We start from the raw sequence: 18,365 nt of genomic DNA on the forward strand, positions 1-18,365 counted from the left end.
TACCTTAGAAAGGATGGAAAGCTGAGTCAGCCTTGAGCCTGGTGAGATTCGAACTTACAGTAATTGCAGACAGCTGGTGTTAATCACAATGCTATCAGTCTACTGAGCCACCAGGCTGCTGAGCCACATTAAAATACATGCACTTAATTAAGCCATTAGTTAATTGATATCTCTCTCTCTCTCTCTCTCTCTCTCTCTCTCTCTCTCTCTCTCTCTCTCACACACACACACACACACACACACACACACACACATTATATTCATTGTATAGTTTGAATAAATAAGAGGAGAGTATGTACCTTTTTCTCACTCTTTTGCCAGAAGCCAGCCTGTTTTGCTATAAATTACTAAAGTCCTTTTTAGTTTTCCTTGTTGTGATTGATCTACGATACTAAGTGTCATATGTAAAAATAGTCATAAAATGAATACATTTTTAAACCGTTCTTGCTTTTTTAAGATGCCCCCTGAATATTTTAGGAGAAATGAAAATATTGTTTGCTGTTTGAGCTTTCTACAGGTTCTTCTTTTGTTTAACACTTTCTATAAACATATATTTAGACATTGTAAGTTTATAAGATGAAGTTATAATACTGTTCAAAAAGGTATAAACTTTAGGTTCAAGATATGTTATTTCCAACATGCTTCACATTTGTAGGTATCTTATCTGAGACAAGATACAGCAAATACATTCTTGTTCATTATGTAACCTAAATTTTAGTTCTTAATTAATAACAATAAAGATGATATATCTGGCATGTATTGTATTACCTGCTATTATATTGCTAACACCTTGCTTGGAGTCAGACAAATGTATATCAAGTTCACACCTGCATCCTAAAAATGGGCTCTCTGCCCAAAAGCTGGTGTGAAAGAGCAATCAGTAAGATCTTTTATGTAATAAAAGATGGATAGTTACTGCATAAGTAGAGCAATTTTGACATTTAGGATGTTCAAGCAATTTCTTCGGATTTCAATTTATTCTGCATATTGAAAAGTTGGATTAGGAAACATTTCAGAATGCCTGGTTGTATGATTGGGATGTATGAATTGAGATTGGGAGATTCTGGAACATATCACATCATGGATTTCTTAATATGCAAACCCATTATTTTTCAACTTGGTTTAATAATACCTGCTAAAATTCTTCATAATATAGCTGCCTCAAGTTCAGTTTACTAATCATAGGTAGAATGATATCAAGCCACCACAAAACCTTGATTTTAGTAGGGTTGCAGGGGACAGGAGGTTCTGGGACAAGGCAAGAATTCCCACAGAAAACTACACATCCCTCAGCTGCAATATTAATCCGGCAAAGCTGACTTTATAGATGCTCTTTTCTTTTCTTTTTTTTTTTTTTTGTTGCTAAAACAAACCAACAACAACAACAACAACAACAAAAACACCTGGCTTTGATGCAGGAGAGTTTCTGGAATCCTGTGATATTTGGGAATAAAGGGCAGGCACTGATCCTAGGGTGGAGCAAACCAGATTGGGAAACATTCTTTAAACTGTTTTGTATACAGGGAAAATTAATGTGTGATCAGTGACTTTAAATCTGTTTAGCTACTCTGGGTGTCATAATACTGGCTTACAGTGTCTCATGATACTTATAAAAGGTTTGGGTTATCATGCATGCACAAGAAAACAAATTAATAGAACTTTAATTATGCTGGAGCAACAATATTTTGTTTCTGGTTCTGTCAAGTACTTGCTAGCGCTAATTGAAAGATGTAGAATTTTATTTACTTAGGCAAAAATCTATTGCATCAATTTTCAAAATTGGTTTTGGCTTCAGTCCATCAGTTCCAATTATCTGCACTTCATTTAATTATAGAACTAAACCCACTAAGAATCTGCCAAATTCATATTTATGAAATTCTATTTTAATTTTTTAATGCTTATATAATTTGAAAAATAGAAGTTTCTTAATAGTGTACAGACTTCTGTTTCCAGTAGCAAACAGTTCCTGTGCATTCAACCTTCCTAGAGATGTATAGAGCTGTGGGAATAGAATTGCTAAAGTTCAAAAAAGAACACAGCAGTCAGTTTTGTTCCTTGCTTTCCCCAAGCACATAGTTTACAGCAGGAGGGGGCCAAGGCAGTTAGAAGAGAGCTCCAAGGTATTAATCTACCCTGGCTGATGTTTATTAAACAGGCCAAGACAGGTTAGAGAGAATATTGCTGTAAGACAGGACTAGAAATCTCCTAATATCCACCCACCCATGTTCATTCCATCTCTTGCATTTACATAGGAAGTAAGGAGTAACCCAAGGCTGAAGATTTAGTCATACTGAAAAGGAGCTTTTAAAAGATAGGAGTATTGCCATGGCTGCTTTTCTTAAAAAAAATAAATCAGGAGAGAGTTACTTTTTCACAGATTATTATGGTTCTTCTATCTCCAGTTCTGTCAGAGAGAATTAATATGCATGTCTCTCTTCTCCACTATGTAGAATCCATAGTGTGGGTGGACCACGGATCTAAAGTATAGGAGTTTATAACTCAAGTGGAGGGGTCAAGTGATGTTAAGGCTCTTCAATTTACTAACTATGTGGAGGCATTCATGGAAGGAGATCAAAAAAGTCAATATGGTAGCCATAACTGCACAATCAAAGCTTGGGCCCCATAACCACAACAAGTCCTTTGTCAGTTCCTGGTTTGAAACAGGTTTATTGCAACCCAGTTACTCAATGCAATAAGTTATTTTCCTTCTGGTTGTTTGACTAAATGCTATAAATGTTATTAATCAATGTTGATTTTTATTTTACTTATTAATTACAAATAATTTATTATTCCTGTCTGCATCAAAGTAGAATTTATCCTCAAGCAATATCTATTGTAGTGTGAAAAAAGCCTTAAATTTATTAAATCCAATCTATTAAATCTAAAACTATTAAATTCAAAGTCTAAAATTACCTAGCTTCATTAAGCAACCCAAGCTCCAGGACTTGGATAGTCATTATTATGCTAGGTTTGTACCTAATTTTTGTGCACAGCTGTGCAATCTCCTGTTATGAAAAGAATCATGAAAATTGGTTTACGTGAATGAAGATCATGCCACTGAGGTTCTAACAGGTGCTAAACAGTCAGATTCCAAAAATCTTTTTCGAAGACAAGGCAAAGCGAACATCAGGTTTAACTCAACTACATGAAATTAATGGCCTCTCACTATTTTATTTTCCCAGTCTTTCCCATTTCCCCTATCTGACTGCAAACCTAAAGCTCTATTTATTTATATTATTTTCATTTATTTGTTGCTCATCCATGTTTTAAAAAAGCATGATTGCCAGAAAATCTGCAAAAACTTCAGTGCTAGAATACGGAATCTATAAGAGTAGATTGATTATTTCAGAGAAGTGTTTAAGGCTTCCATATTTCAAGAATTTGGACAAACTTGATACATTTTGGAAAATCTTTTATTCACCTCTAACAATAAATTAGCATTATTAAATTATTATTATTTATTTATTATTTATTGGTTCGATTTATATGCCGCCCTTCTCCAGAGACTCAGGGTGGCTTACAATGCGTTAAGCAATAGCCTTCATACTTTTGTATATACCTGCTTAGTAGGGCTTTTGGCCCCTCCTAAGCGGTGTTCTTTTTTATACAAAGTCAGCTTATTGCCTCCACAATCCGGGTTCTCATTTTATTATATGATGATACTGGTTCTAGCTGCATTCTATTAAATCTATTAATGTATGAATAAATCTTTTTATTATTTTTTTTGTATTGTCCTTTGAATTTGTTATGTTTATTAGGAAATGACAAATTTACAATAAACCCAGTGGATTTCACAATTATTTATAAGAATTTATCAAAAAAAATTTTTAGTAATTGTTGATTTCTTAAAATAATTATTATTCTTTAATTAACTAAAATGAAATGCTAAATATGTAAAAGCAACAACTAAGCCTCCATTAAACTTCTATCACTGTACTTTATTCATGTGCTGCCCCTTGTTTTATAATCATTGGTTCAAATTGTTTCTCCAGTGTGCAGAACCAAAGAGATGGAAAGCATTTGATGGCAGAACCACAGAAATGGATACACAATTCACACTGCGGGCCAGGGAATTACTTGGAATCTATCGCAGCATTAGTATGAAAGATCTTCCCCAAGATGAGCGGTTAGATGTGCTGTTAACTCTGAAACATACAGTGAAGGTATGTTTCCAAGGCTTTAAAAACACAGACACTGATGTCACACATCAACTGTATGTAGTGATTCATATGTCAGACTAAGACCAGGGAGACCAGGGAGATTGAGGTTCAGCTATCTCATCAGCTTTGAAGCTTATTGTGTATATCAAGCAAGCGATTCTCCTCTACCACATAGGACTGTTGTAGTAGAGAAAATTGGAGAGGAGGTACTGTGTAATGTTGCATTGAGCCCTTAGAAATAAATATTTGATGTTCTCCATTTGTATTTAAAAGCTTTATTCCTTATTGTTGTGGAGGTAACACCTGTACTTTGCTAACTGCCATGGTTCCCAATAAGCTCCCAGATGCAATTCAAGATGCTGGTTACCACCTTCATTTCCCAGAACTTCAATATTTGCAGGATCATCTGTGTCTGGTTATTTCTGGCCATCCCACACATTACAATAGAGTGGGAACATTCCTGGCCCCTTCCCTGAAACATGCCATCTGACAGGACTTAGGAGGCATGCCTTTTCAGTGGTGATCCTTGCCCTCTGGAATGGTCTCTCCCCTAAGATTCACCTGTCTCCAATCTGGTTGGCCTTCAGGAAGGCTTTGAAGTTGTGGATGTTTTTTCAGCATTGAGGCTAGAATATTCTGGGAGGCTGAGTATATTGTTGTTATGCCCCAATTATGTGATTTTGTTTTCTTTATTGGTGTTTTTGTTATTGATATTTGAGATGCTATGATTTCTTTATGGCTGTATGCCACCAGGAATCACATTCCCCTTGACGTGTCTCTAATCTGGATTGGGTTCCCTCCATCGCTATTTTCACTGAATAAAAAAAAAACAAAACTCCAAAAATTTTTTATTCATTTCAAGGAAAATGTTTTACATGTAGCTTACTATAAAACCTATCTGTCTGGATAATCAAGTGCTTAAAGATCACAGCTAATGGCTGAGGAAAGTACTGTATTCACATTTCTAAAAGCAAGGGACGCAGTGTAAGGGATGCGGTGGCTCAGTGGCTAAGATGCTGAGCTTGTCGATTGAAAAGTCGGCAGTTCTGTAGTTCGAATCCCTAGTGCCGCGTAACGGAGTGAGCTCCCGTTACTTGGCCCAGCTTCTGCCAACCTAGCAGTTCGAAAGCATGTAAAAAATGCAAGTAAAAAAATAGGGACCACCTTTGGTGGGAAGGTAACAGTGTCCCGTGTGCCTTTGACGTTTAGTCATGCTGGCCACATGACCACGGAGATGTCTTCGGACAGCACTGGCTGTTCGGCTTTGAAACAGAGATGAGCACTGCCCCCTAGAGTCGGGAATGACTAGCACATATGTGTGAGGGGAACCTTTACCTTTACCTAAAAGCAAAGGGTTTCTGAAATGTTGAACAGTATCTGACATTTTGACTGTTTGTTGACCCATTCTCAGTTGTTGTTTTCAGAGCCATTCTCTGAATACTTTAGATGCCCTGCAGCCTGTAAACTATTATAACTGGCAACCCATATTAAGAATTACAGTCAGTATAAGGAACTGTCTGCTTATGGTTTGCTAATCACTTTGTTTATTTTTTCAGGAACATGAATGTATACTCACACAAGAAATAGTGGAATTAATTGATAGAGAAGCAGACCTCATGATGAGGGCAGTGAAGGAATGTAATTTACAAGGACTTCGGCAAAGAATCTGTACATTATTTCTTCAGTATATTAAAACACCACTTTTCAATCCAGAGGTTGCACGACTTCTCAAGGTATTTTCCGCCTCTGTTATATGTAATGCAATGTGGAGTTAAGTGAAATTCCTTTTCTGTTTAAATAGTCCATTAGCTGTCCAATTGATGGATAACTCTCATCTATATTCCTTGTAGAGTGACCTTGAAGACTATCCTAAAGCTTCAGCTGGTCCACAGTATAGTGGCTCATAGTTTTCCTGGCTATTCTTGATACTTACATGTTACAATTACATGGATGTTGTAGGGACTGCATTGGTTACCAGTGTGTTTGTGAGTGCAATTCAACGTAATGGTCACTAACTTTAAAGCCCTATATGGCTCGGGGCTTGGAGAAATCTCCTTTCCCAGATACATTATGCCTACCTGGGGCATAATGTATCTGGTCTGGAGAGCCAGAAAGCAGATATTCATGGTACCTCTCCTACTAGGAGATGTGATGGGAAAGGATCTCAGGATTCTCTGTAGCGGCTCCCCTTTTATGAAACAGCTTACCTCCCCAAGATAAGGATGGCCTTGCATTTATGGTCTTCCAAAAGCCTTTGGGAAAATATTGTGGATCCATTGATGCCAGATGCAATTTAATTGCATTGTTATATTGTTATAGATGTTTTAATATATAATGCAGTATTATTGTATGTTATTATATAGTAATAGCACTTAGACTTATATACCATTTCATAGTGTTTTATAGTCCTCTCTAAATGGTTTACAGAGTCAGCATACTGCCCCTAACAATCTAACCTTGGAAGGATGGAAGTCTGAGTCAACCTTGAGCTGGTCAAAATCAAACTTCTGGCAGTCGGGAAAGTTAGCCTGTAATACTGCATTCTAAACCACTGTGTCACCATGCTCATTATATTATAAATTGCCAAGAATATGATGCTAGTTAAATACGTATCTCAAATTATTCATTATTATTGTTGTAGAGTACAATTGATTAACTAAGAAATACATATACAAAACACAAGACAATAGATGAGGATATTCTGTATGAAAAAATGACATGAAAGCCAGATATGAGTTGTGACAGCCAGGTAGAGGATTCTGTCTGCAACCTAGTAGACAGGAAAGAAGAATAGTTGAATACAATTTAAATAATGCTAATATAACATGGCATTTGCCTCATATAAGTATGTTTGAAGAAAATGGACTTGCCAATAAATACGCACAGCAAAGCTAAAGAATTAGAGTGCTCCAAATTTTGCTTTCAGACTCCCCAACCAGCACAGACAATAACAAGAGAGTTGTAAATCAGTAACCACTACTGGGCCACAACTTTCCCGTCTTTGCTTTAGAATTGTGAACAGTGAAATCAAAGTCCGATCTCATTATTCTCTGTGTTAGTCAAAACACTCCCCACCTCCCCAATTTCTTTAAGTTCTCTCCCTGATGTGTTCTTGTGATTATAATATTGCAGTGCCTTATAAGAAGGCTAATGAAAGTAAAGATTCATCTTAACCCCAGCGTAGTTATTAAACACATTTAACATGTCATTATAGTAAAGAACAATAAAGTGAATAAATAAATAACATACACAAATTTCACAATAAAATAATAGCATAATAAGCAATTATAAATCAGCTAATGAAAGGGTAGAAACATTTTTTTAAATACTTGGGAAAACAGGAAGTTTGAACTTCATAATAGGAGCCCATCTAATTTTTGGAGTTTGATCCTGATGATGCTTGCCTTTATATAGAATGTCAGTACTTTGAGGTAGATCAGATTAGAAAACCAATGCCATGTAGGTCAGTACTACTTTTACTGTAAAGCTATAGTAGCAAAATCTTATGTCAGAATGTGCTTTTCTCCTCCCTCTCTCTATCTTTATGTAAATTGGGGTGGGGCTTGTCTAAGATATTTACTCACATTACGTTCTTGGCCAGGTTTAGGAGCCTTCTGTGAGACTATTGCCCTGGGAATGGCTCTTCCTCCTTTCTTTAAGAAGAAAGCCCTCTACACGGAATCACTATTTGTCCTGTAACTAAGTGAATTTTGAAATAATTTCCTCAGTGTTCGTTTTTAGAGAGTAGTTTTATTTGCACTATGGCAAACAGGTAGATTCTTCAGGAAACATTGTAAATATGACACCCAGAGCCCTTGCACATATGACATTTGTGCTGATCTGGCCTGAACACTATCATTTTGTTCCCACAGTGCTATCCCCAGGTGCTGAAATTTATCTCCTCCTCATTTAGGTGCAGCATAGGTCAAATTGCAGCAAAAGTTCCAATTTGAAATGAGCCTGGAGGCAAGCCCTTTTCCATTCAGATTCCACACTTGCTTCATCTCAGGCTCTGAAACTTGCTAGTAGATTTGCCTTATCTCTGCCTGAATTTGCTAGTAGGTTTCAGTGGCAACCTTAACTCTTCAGTCAGTTTCTTCTCAATATCAGAACACCTTTAAAAATAGGTGGCCTGATTTTCCTTGCTTATGAAAGCAGCATACATTGAAATTTTATCTTATTTTTTCTGGGTTCAAGTAGGACACTACCTTTCACCTTAGCTTCCTAAGGACTGGACACTGAAACCTGCAAACATGATGAGGAAAACCAGCCTTGAATGGCTACCCATTCATCGCAGCATTAGTGTCCTTCATCTGGAAGCAGAGCACAGACTCATTAGAATTTTTGCATTTGTATTGCTTCCTGAAGGGAGCACTGATTGATTTGAGGCATTTGTGTCCATTCCAAAGTCAACAGCAGTGAAGACAATTGTACTACCATTGGTTGTATCTTCAAAATGCCTTGGAGGGCTGGGTAGTTGCTGCCATTGGAAAATGCAGTAGAGAAAAATTGAATAGAGCATTTTAACTCTACAGGTATCTCCCTCCTTCATGGTTTTAAAGACAATTGCTTATTTATTGACACACACACACACCAGTATCCTATACTAGCACATATCTCTTAAGCAGTTTCCGAAGAATGGAATGGAATGGAATGGAATGGAATGGAATGGAATGGAATTCTTTATTGGCTAAGTGTGACACACAAGGAATTTGGCTCTGGTGCATAAACTCTCAGTGTACATCCATATAACAAAGTGATAGGTCATAGATCATAAATCATAGTTACAATAATTAATCATAAGATACAAACAAAAAATGATAAATCATAAGATACCAATAGAAGAAGATAGTAGGAAAGATGAGAAGATAAGAAGGATAATAGCAATACTGTTGTCTTCTGTACAACCTACTACAAGGGTAAATATATTTAAGCCTAAAACAGTGTTGTGGGAATTAGGTGTTGAGCAGAGTGATGGGGGAGTGGGGGAAATGTCACTACACTAAAGAAATTTACACATGGAGAAATACGTCCATTTTGATTTTATTCATGAATTGGCTACGAATGCTATCATAGAAGTACAGTAGTCCTCGACTGATGATCACAATTTGGGACCAGAATTTATGTTACTAAGCAAGGTGGTTGTTAAGTGAGTTTTGCCCAATTTTATGACTTTTTTCCCCATGGTGGTTAAGCAAATCACTCTAGCTGTTAAATGAATCATGCAATTGTTAAGCAAATCTGGCTTCCCCCATTGACTTTGCTTATTGGAAGCCAGCTGGGAAGGTCACAAATGGCAATCACATGACCTGGGTTTCTGCAATCATTGTAAATATATGTCAGTGGTTAAGTGTCCAAATTTTGATCATGTGACCACCGGAAAGCTGTAACAGTTACAAGTGTGAAGATCAGTAGTAAGTCATTTTTTTTGTTTCAGTGCCATTGTAACTTTGAACAGCTGCTAAATGAATGGCTGTAAGTCTAGGACTACCTGTAAAACCTGAAGAAGAAGGTTGATGGGGCATCAGTATGGCAATTAGACTATTTGATATGCAAAGAGATAGACTATTTAAATACTTTCAGTACCTGTATAACAAAACTATTATGGTTTGTATGGATAATTACATTCCTCTCAAAGTGTTTGATATAAAGAATATATTTTTTAAACTTAGCTACAGATACCAAAGTTTTCAAGTATGTTCTTAATCACTAGGTTTACTATGTTGTGCTACATCACAGTAATTGTTTGAGAGATGAGGTACACTTCATAATTTAAGAAAGGTGGGTAAATGAATCCATAGAGCAACTAATTTGTAAGGTTGACAGTGAGATAGCAGTTAATGTAGATCATTACAACTTGGTTGGTAATACTTCTACAATTTATTTTTGTTACTTCTAATTGAAATTGCAATTATGGTTAATGAAGATGAATTTTGAAGATGTGAAGTATTACATACTAAGGATTAGCTATCTAACTGATAATAACATGCTTGTCTCAGTCATTGCAATCCAGAAGCCTAGTGTGTGCTCAAATATAACCACAAATTCTTGTATAAGGGTAGTTTTTACAGATTTTATCAGTGCAGTTCAATGTTATCTTCACAACATTTCACATTTCACATCCAGATCAATTCCTCTTCTGAAAACCCTTCAGCTCATCTTCTCTTTTAGTTCAGTTTCATCCACTGAAAGCAATGATGTTAGAAACCTCTGGGCCAGGCTTATGATTCATTATGAAAAGAAAAACAAACTTATAATAGCATTCTTGCAGGTGCCAGCTGATCCAATGAAGCTTTATCACAACATCTATTTTTGCCTGGGTTGCAAAAAATACCTACCTTCTACTAGCTTTGCCATATCTGTTAGTTCTTGCACCATCGGCCGGTGTCGTCAGTGCTGCAAGCTGGATAATGAGGCTCGTAAGAGGGAAGCCTTTTTGAAGTACAAACGGATGCTTCGAAATCTCAGAGACTCTGAAATGAAATACAACGACGGTGCTAAGATTGCCTTTATACTTCAGGTATGCAGTATATAGAAAGAAAGTACCGTATATATGAAAGAAAAAGGTTTAGAAGACTGATAGGATTTTTATTGTGTCAATACAGTACTAAATAAATAGTTTGAATACAATAATCTGGATCTTGCCTCTTATAATTTTACTGGACATAAAGAAATTCAAGGTGATGGAGCATTTGTAGTTCCAGAATCTCTTGCACTTGGTTTACATGAGAGCTGATGTCATTACTTTCTATAGAGATTATCTTAACTTCTTCATAAATGGCTTTTTACCTAATTTAAATCTCAAGGCAATATGAACTTTATGCTAGATAAATATTTGTGAATATTTTGAGTCATAGTGAATTTAAAGCATATTTGGTTTTGTTTATTTTTAGGATGAAAAAGTAAATAATAAGCTATGTTCACCAAATTTAAATTTGCTACACAGCTTTAATAATTGAAACATATTAAGTACAATTTAACATCAAATTGGATTAGATGATGAAGTTCCAGAATTAAACTGTATTACTAAACAGTAATTACACATTTAATCCACCGTTATGAACAGAATTGCAAGTTGCTGCATTTTAGTTGAAAATAATGTCCTGTTCTGAAAATAATGATCTAGAATTCAAAAAGGAAATTGTATTATTTGGGAATCTCATTTTCATGGAAAAGATATCTGTATCTGAGTGCAAAAAATATAAAATAATTATTAATATCCAGAAATAGCAATATGTTCCCAGGTTTGCTTATTAAAAGATGCATTGTTTTAGAAGGCATTATAATGTGTATGAATGAGCCCTATTTATTTCACTTTAAAAACAGAAATGAATTGGTCCCAAGTGAATTTTCCACTTAAAACTCATCTAGCAAAATGCACTGCATATTTGCATAGTCTTACATTATTCAATGCCCCTTAATCAAAGTATTATGATTGGAGAATCTTGATATAAATCACATCTTTTTACATGACATCTTTTCTCTCTTTACCTTTTCCTTCACACTTGGGGAGAAAATAGGGTATGCATAAGTGCACCAGCGTGCCTATCGTCCCTGTCCTAATATTCCTTTTTACTTACTCTTTTCATATATTCAAATTATGTTTATACTTTTACCTGTTATCTTATATATGCTTGACAAATAAACTTATGACTTATGACTAAAATTGATCTGTTTTTGGTTTGTTTTCATTTGAAAATTGAATCACTATGAAAGCTTCAGGAAAATTTAGATTCTGTTTTGCATTGATGAGTCTTGTTTCAATGTATTGAGATGTCTCTAAAATTTGTCTATATAAAATTCAATTCAAAATATATTTGCATCCAAAGAATATTCTTAATAACAAATTTCTCTTATACATTAATGGAAATCTGCCAGTAATAATACTTGTCTTTATAAGTACATTGCTGGAACAATGATTTATGTCCCTGGATTGAACCTATGCAGATCAATTAAGATACAATTTTGCTCAAATCATGTGGCTATATTTATTCTGTAGATACCTTATCACAACATTCATGAATATAATTGAAGTTCAAAGCAACCTTATGCTGTATGTTAGGATATTTCATAGTTGCCAAACTATATAACTATGTAATATCATTATCTCATTTGCGATACATTTTCTCATGATGATTAATAAAATCCTATAATTAAAATATACATCATGAATCATCATATTTATTTACTTATAATTTTAAATCCAGTGTGACTTGCCGGCTATTTATATACTTTAAATACACTGTAGTATAATGCCACATTATTTAAGCTATACTAATATTGCTTATATGGATTATGTCATTTTAGATATAAAATTGCTGAGTTCCAACCTGGAAATTCAAACTTTTAATATATTTGCAAAAAAGATAGGAATTCAGTAGTAGTAGAATATTATAAACTTTGTATTTAATTAAGTACGATTTCTATTTGTGATTTCCGGATCATTAATTCTTTACTAACAGCATGGATTTGGGAAGTGGCTTGCAGCAAGAAAATGTTCTAACAGCAAGTTGATAATCACCCAAGCTGTCAAGAGAGGAAGCAGAAATAGCCATCTGTGTAAAAACCTTACCATAAACTTCTAAAAACCTGTATTTGAGGCAATGTGTCTTTTGGAATAAATAAACTGACTGTGTGTTATCACAGCCATTGCAGAAAGAAAGAGAGGGAAGAAATAGTTTCCTTGAGAGCATTTCAATCTGTAATTAAAATGTAGTGACTATGTGTGTGGCATGCAATAATAGTCATTCAGAGCAACAATTTTATAAATTGTGGTAAATGTGGTAAGTTTTTAAATTAATTCTTATTAATTTTTCCTCTTGTTTTTATATTGCAGCTGCAAGACTTACACTACATGGTTGAACATTTCTGGGGTTCTCAGTCAGCTCTTAGTGCTTGGGATGATCTGTATGATTTGGTCATGGTCAGGTGGAATAAGTGGCAAGAATGGTCTCCCTGGAACACTATTCTCCTCAAAGATGATGAAGCCGAAGCTCATCTTAAACTAAGTGATCTTGAGAAGGTATTGATTTAAATGTGCCACTCCACACACATTAAATAAATAAATTCAATCCAGTAAAGGGGGAGAAATCCCATCAGGTATGGTACTATTTAAATCCTTCAGATTGAATTTTAAAAAGGTGCACAGAGATAGCATAGAATTTGTGTTTTGTTATGCAGATTGTTTGACAAGTATTCCAGATTGGAATGTATACAGTTCCAATCTGGAATAGTTCTTGCCTTAAGACCCCAGTTGGGACCAGAATTTCCATTGTTGGGGTAAATTGTGCCCCATTTTACAACCTTTTTTGCCATGGTTGTTAAGCGAATATTACCATGCAGTGAATCATGTGGTCATTAAGTAAATCTGGTTTCTCCATTGACTTGGCTTGTGAAAAGCTAGCTGGAAAGGTCACAGGTGGCGATCACATGACCCCAGGATGCGTTAATCATTGTAAATACATGCTGGTTGCCAAGGGCCTGAATTTTGATCATGTGACCATGGTGGGTATGCTGCAATGGTCCTAAGTGCAAGGAGCAGTTGTAAGTCACCTTTTTCAGTCCCATGCTAACTTTGAATAGTCAGTAAACAAATGGTTATAAATTAAGGACTACTTGTAGAAGCCTCTGCATGTATATACATTTATATCATGTTGTTTATGATTGCTTTTGAGTGTCTTGCATGCTTATCGCTTTGCATTTAGGAGCAAAAATTGGAAAATAAATAAATTGGTTTACTTATTAATACAGTTTAATAGCTCCCAGACTTGCAACAACTCTGGGTGGCTTGCAATTTAAAAATGAGAATAATACAAAATACAAAATAATACAAAATAATACAAAAAAAGGATCAGAGAAGAAACTATGACTAGTCTGAAGACAGATTTATAAACAAAGGAAAAACAACCTATCCACCAGGGACTAAACTATCACCTCCATCCCCCAGGCCTGGGAGAATAGTCAGGTCTTTAATAGCCTCCTCAGGATGGAAACCATCTGAATTTCTGGGAATGTTATTTCAGAGGACAGACTTTGTGATAGAGAAGTCATACCTCCAGAGTCCTACTAAATGACATGCTTAATTGATGGGACCCAACTGGCAGCTACTCTGCATGTCTCACTGAACAGGAAGAACCCAAGGCAGATAAACTTCACAAATAACAAGGCTCTATATTATGAATATAGGGGGACGCGATGGCTCAGTGGCTAAGATGCTGAGCTTGTCGATCGAAAGGTCGGCAGTTCAGCGCTTTGAATCCCTAGTGCTGCGTAACAGAGTGAGCTCCCGTTACTTGTCCCAGCTTCTGCCAAACTAGCAGTTCGAAAGCACGTAAAAAATGCAAGTAGAAAAATAGGAACCACCTTTGGTGGGAAGGTAACAGTGTTCTGTGTGCCTTTGGCATTTAGTCATGCTGGCCACATGACTACGGAGACGTCTTCGGACAGTTCTGGCTCTTCGGTTCTGAAACGGAGATGAGCACCACCCCCAGAGTTGGGAATGACTAGCACATATGTATGAGGGGAACCTTTACCTTTATATTATGAAGGGTTTTGTAGAGGAAAAACAGCATCTTGAATCATATCCTAAAGCCAATTAGTAACCAGAACAGTTCCCAAAACTGTGGGGTCACAAGGGCATAAAAGAAATGCCCATCATTGCCTGCCTGCTGCATCCAGGACTAACTGTATATCCTGAGTTGTCTTCAATGTGGCCCCATGTAAGGTACTATATAGTAATCCATTAATGAAATGACTAAGGAGAAACTGTCTGTAATTTTCTGGGTCCAGGAAACAGTGGCACACTAGATGTATTTGTACAAAGACTCTCATGACATACCTATTCTTCAAGCAGGAGCTGTGAATCCAAGACAGCCCTCAGATTGTATAACAGTTTTTAACAGGGAAGGGCAACTCTATCCAGGACCAAAAATGGATAATCTCTAGACCCAGAGACCCAAATATCTGCAGCCACTTGATCTTGTCAAGATTGAGGCTCAGTCTGTTCCTCCCAGTGTAGCCCATGCAGCCTCAGACACTGAAAGCATGATTAGGTTGGCCCAGATAGAGCTTGTTATCATCTTATATAATTCTCATGCAAGAAGCTTGTTCAGTTCTGGAGAACTGAACTGAAAACATTTGAAAAATGTTTCATTTCTCATCCCAAAAACTGCTTCAGTTCTGGAGAACTAAAGAAGCTTCTTGGATGAGAAGTGAAATGTTTTCAAGGAAAAAAAAACCCAAGTCCAGTTGCCTTTTGAACAGCAACTTTGGGATTCCAAATCAATCATTTCCAAAAGCTGAGCAGGAATTAATCACACCAGAATAACTTATGCCTATTTTTATAGTTTTTTACTTTTTACTTTTATAGTAGTTCACTGTAAATGTCATTGCATCTCTGAACTAATCAACCTAAGAGTTGTCTTTTTTAAAACACAAAATAATTATTAGTTTTTTAAATTTAAAAATTAATGCCACTCATAGTTTAAGGACCTGTTACTGCAATATATAACCAATCAAAACATTTTCTATTTTTTCTTTCTTTCAGGCTTATGAAAAGGTGTTCATTCACAGAGTAAGGCACAAACAAATGCTTGCAAGGAACTATTTCTCTCAGTTCCCAGAGCTGGCAGCTGCTCTTCATAAAAGTGACAAGCAAACTAACACAGAAGATATTTTAGTAACAAAGTCTGTAACAACTGCTTCATCAAAGTAACACTTAAAGAGAAGTTTAGAACAGTTCTCTTAAAAGAAGAGAACATTGCTTGGAAAATTGGCCTGATCATGAGCTTAAAGGATGTTTATTTGCATGCCCTGGATTTTTCTTTAAATTACATTGCCCAAACGTCATCTTAGAACTTCATTTCCAATCCATTATTGTTAACACTGCACTTGCTTCCTCCACATATACCTCTGGTATACAATATGCTTTTGGAAGGATATATTGTCTGCTTTGTCATTTTTCCTTGTTAAAGAAATAATATTTTGGCAGCCTAGCCAAGTCTTAAGTAACAACTTTAAAAGACAATTTTAAAATAGAGAGCAGCTGTTTTGTTTTCAAGAATGCCTGCATATGAGACTTGGTATATATTAAAGACCTTGATTTCTTAAATTTAATATATATATTTTCTTACTGCCAGCACTATCTCTTTTTTATTGTATCACAGCAGGTTAGGTATAATACAATTTATTGAGGCAACAATGAAAAAGGATGTCAGAGGTTATTCATTTTTTCTGACCTTTACTCTCTATATGCTAGTCATCAACATCTTAGAGAGTAAATTCAAATAGAAGTCAAACAGCCATGGTTAAAGACATCTTAAAGATTTATAACTATTTTGTGTGGCTTTCATAATATTTCTGTATTACTATGAACATAGACTAATACCTTGGTTCTTCAGTAACCTAATTTATACATATTACATAATAGATCAATTTTTAATTGCTGGAAGCACTAGAGTAGAATGTGGACAATTGCAAGGAGGTATTAAATTTATTCAGTTGTATAAGCACCATAAATATTACCAGCAATTACACTAAGTATCATAACATTGTGTTTAGATATCAGGCATGATTTATTTGGAAAATGTTTTTCAAATTCATTGCAGGAAAAGATCATTGCTATTTTAGAAAAGCGCACAGACACTGTCTATATCCAGCAAAACTAGCTGATGGTGTTTTTCCTTGAAAGCTAAGGTTTTGCCAAGTACAACCTGCCTTTAAAGTTTCCCTCAGAGGTGTTTATATTAATGATACCAATAAGGATTCATCAGTATCAACAATTTAGGCAGGGATAGAACATCATTTCAAATAATGAGAGCATGTTGATCAATGTTCTCACAAAGTGACTCTCTTGATGGATCAGCAATAAAACCCTCTGTCATCAGGCGGCAATATGGTAAAATTCCTTCCCACACTCTTCCCTCAAAATTCTTTTTACCTTCTCTTTTTTTTCCTGGACCGTCAGGCAGAGTTGCAAACAAAGCACTGGCTCAAATAATCCATTCTCTCTCCTCCTCCCGCCCCACCCCCTAAATATGTCTCTGGTCTATGTGAATCCAGAGTCATTCTTGTAAATCTTATTAAGGTAGAGGCAATTACTTTGTTTTGCAGTGTGCCAGCTTTCTATTTAATTAAAAGAACCTGTAAACAATTATAATCAGAGGAGTTAGGCACCCTGGTGGCTACTAAGTGATGCGTCCAAACACATTGGTGTCATAAGCATTATCTTGCCTTCCTCTCTTTTAGGACCATTTGGGAAATATACACGAGGCAAGTTACAACCACAACCAAACATGAGGGCAACTTAATTATCTTTTCCTGTTTCTCTGATATCTACTTAATATGTATCAAAATTTTAAATTGTAGAACAAGAACTTTAACAAATGTTGGTTGGCTGCCTTTGCACACTACATTTCTCTGTTGTTCTCTTGAGAACAATTCTTGTGTGACAAATTCAGAGGAATAAAATTCTTGACTTAGAGTCTTTTTGTGTATGTAGTCTTCTGCTGGTGTTTGGGTTATATACAAAAGACTGTATTACTTTATACTGACATCTTCATCCAACAGATCTAAAAGTTTGCCGTTACTGTAAGTCCACTAACCATTTTATAATAAATAATAAAGACCTTTTGTGAAAGAAAGCAAAACAAAAATGGTTTCCATGGAAAATTAATAAAAATAGCACAAATTATTCATAATATTCATTGGATTAATAAATTTGCTATGGTTGCATGTTGCATTTATCTTTTTCTAAGTACATCTTAAATTAACTAAACTTTTAAAGATTTTCCTAGGAAAAGGAATGATTGTGTTTAGCCTGGACTATTTAAGAAATAGCCTTTTGCTTTTTGTAAGATTTAACAGAAAACTCACTGTAAAGAGTACTTGAAGTGAAGTATTTATATGTCAACAATGTAAAGTTTTGAAATACAACTTACATATTGACTGGAATGAAGAGAGAACTATATTTTGGCAATATATAAAGTATATATTGCCAAAATATTCTTTAGATGATTTACTGGATTCTCTTTGGATGTTACCAATTTTATTATTTTTTATTTCTTTCAATGTAAGTTAAAATGAGCATTATAATCCATTTACAGTTAAATGAACAGTAACACACTATAGCAGGTTCTCCCTGCCTCATTCAGAATGAGAAGGGACTTGGAAGAGCTGCTATATATTTGCAATGTCAAATCAGCAATG

The 18,365-nt window shown here is 35.4% G+C and overlaps 1 protein-coding gene across 1 annotated transcript in view; it reads left to right on the top strand.

Annotated features, from left to right (window-relative positions):
• The window catches only part of IQUB (IQ motif and ubiquitin domain containing), a 36,205-nt gene extending 20,332 nt beyond the window's left edge, over window positions 1-15,873 (top strand). Inside the window, exons 8-12 of the mRNA XM_070947454.1 lie at window positions 3,993-4,163; window positions 5,717-5,893; window positions 10,432-10,680; window positions 12,997-13,182; window positions 15,706-15,873. Of these exons, the coding sequence (XP_070803555.1) occupies window positions 3,993-4,163; window positions 5,717-5,893; window positions 10,432-10,680; window positions 12,997-13,182; window positions 15,706-15,873 (951 nt within the window). The remainder of the gene's footprint in view (window positions 1-3,992; window positions 4,164-5,716; window positions 5,894-10,431; window positions 10,681-12,996; window positions 13,183-15,705) is intronic.
• Window positions 15,874-18,365: the final 2,492 nt, after the last annotated feature.

The sequence above is a fragment of the Pituophis catenifer genome, unplaced genomic scaffold (assembly GCF_029215685.1).
Source record: "Pituophis catenifer annectens isolate HBS135680 unplaced genomic scaffold, rPitCat1.0.hap2 SCAF_7, whole genome shotgun sequence".
Lineage (NCBI taxonomy): Eukaryota > Metazoa > Chordata > Lepidosauria > Squamata > Colubridae > Pituophis > Pituophis catenifer.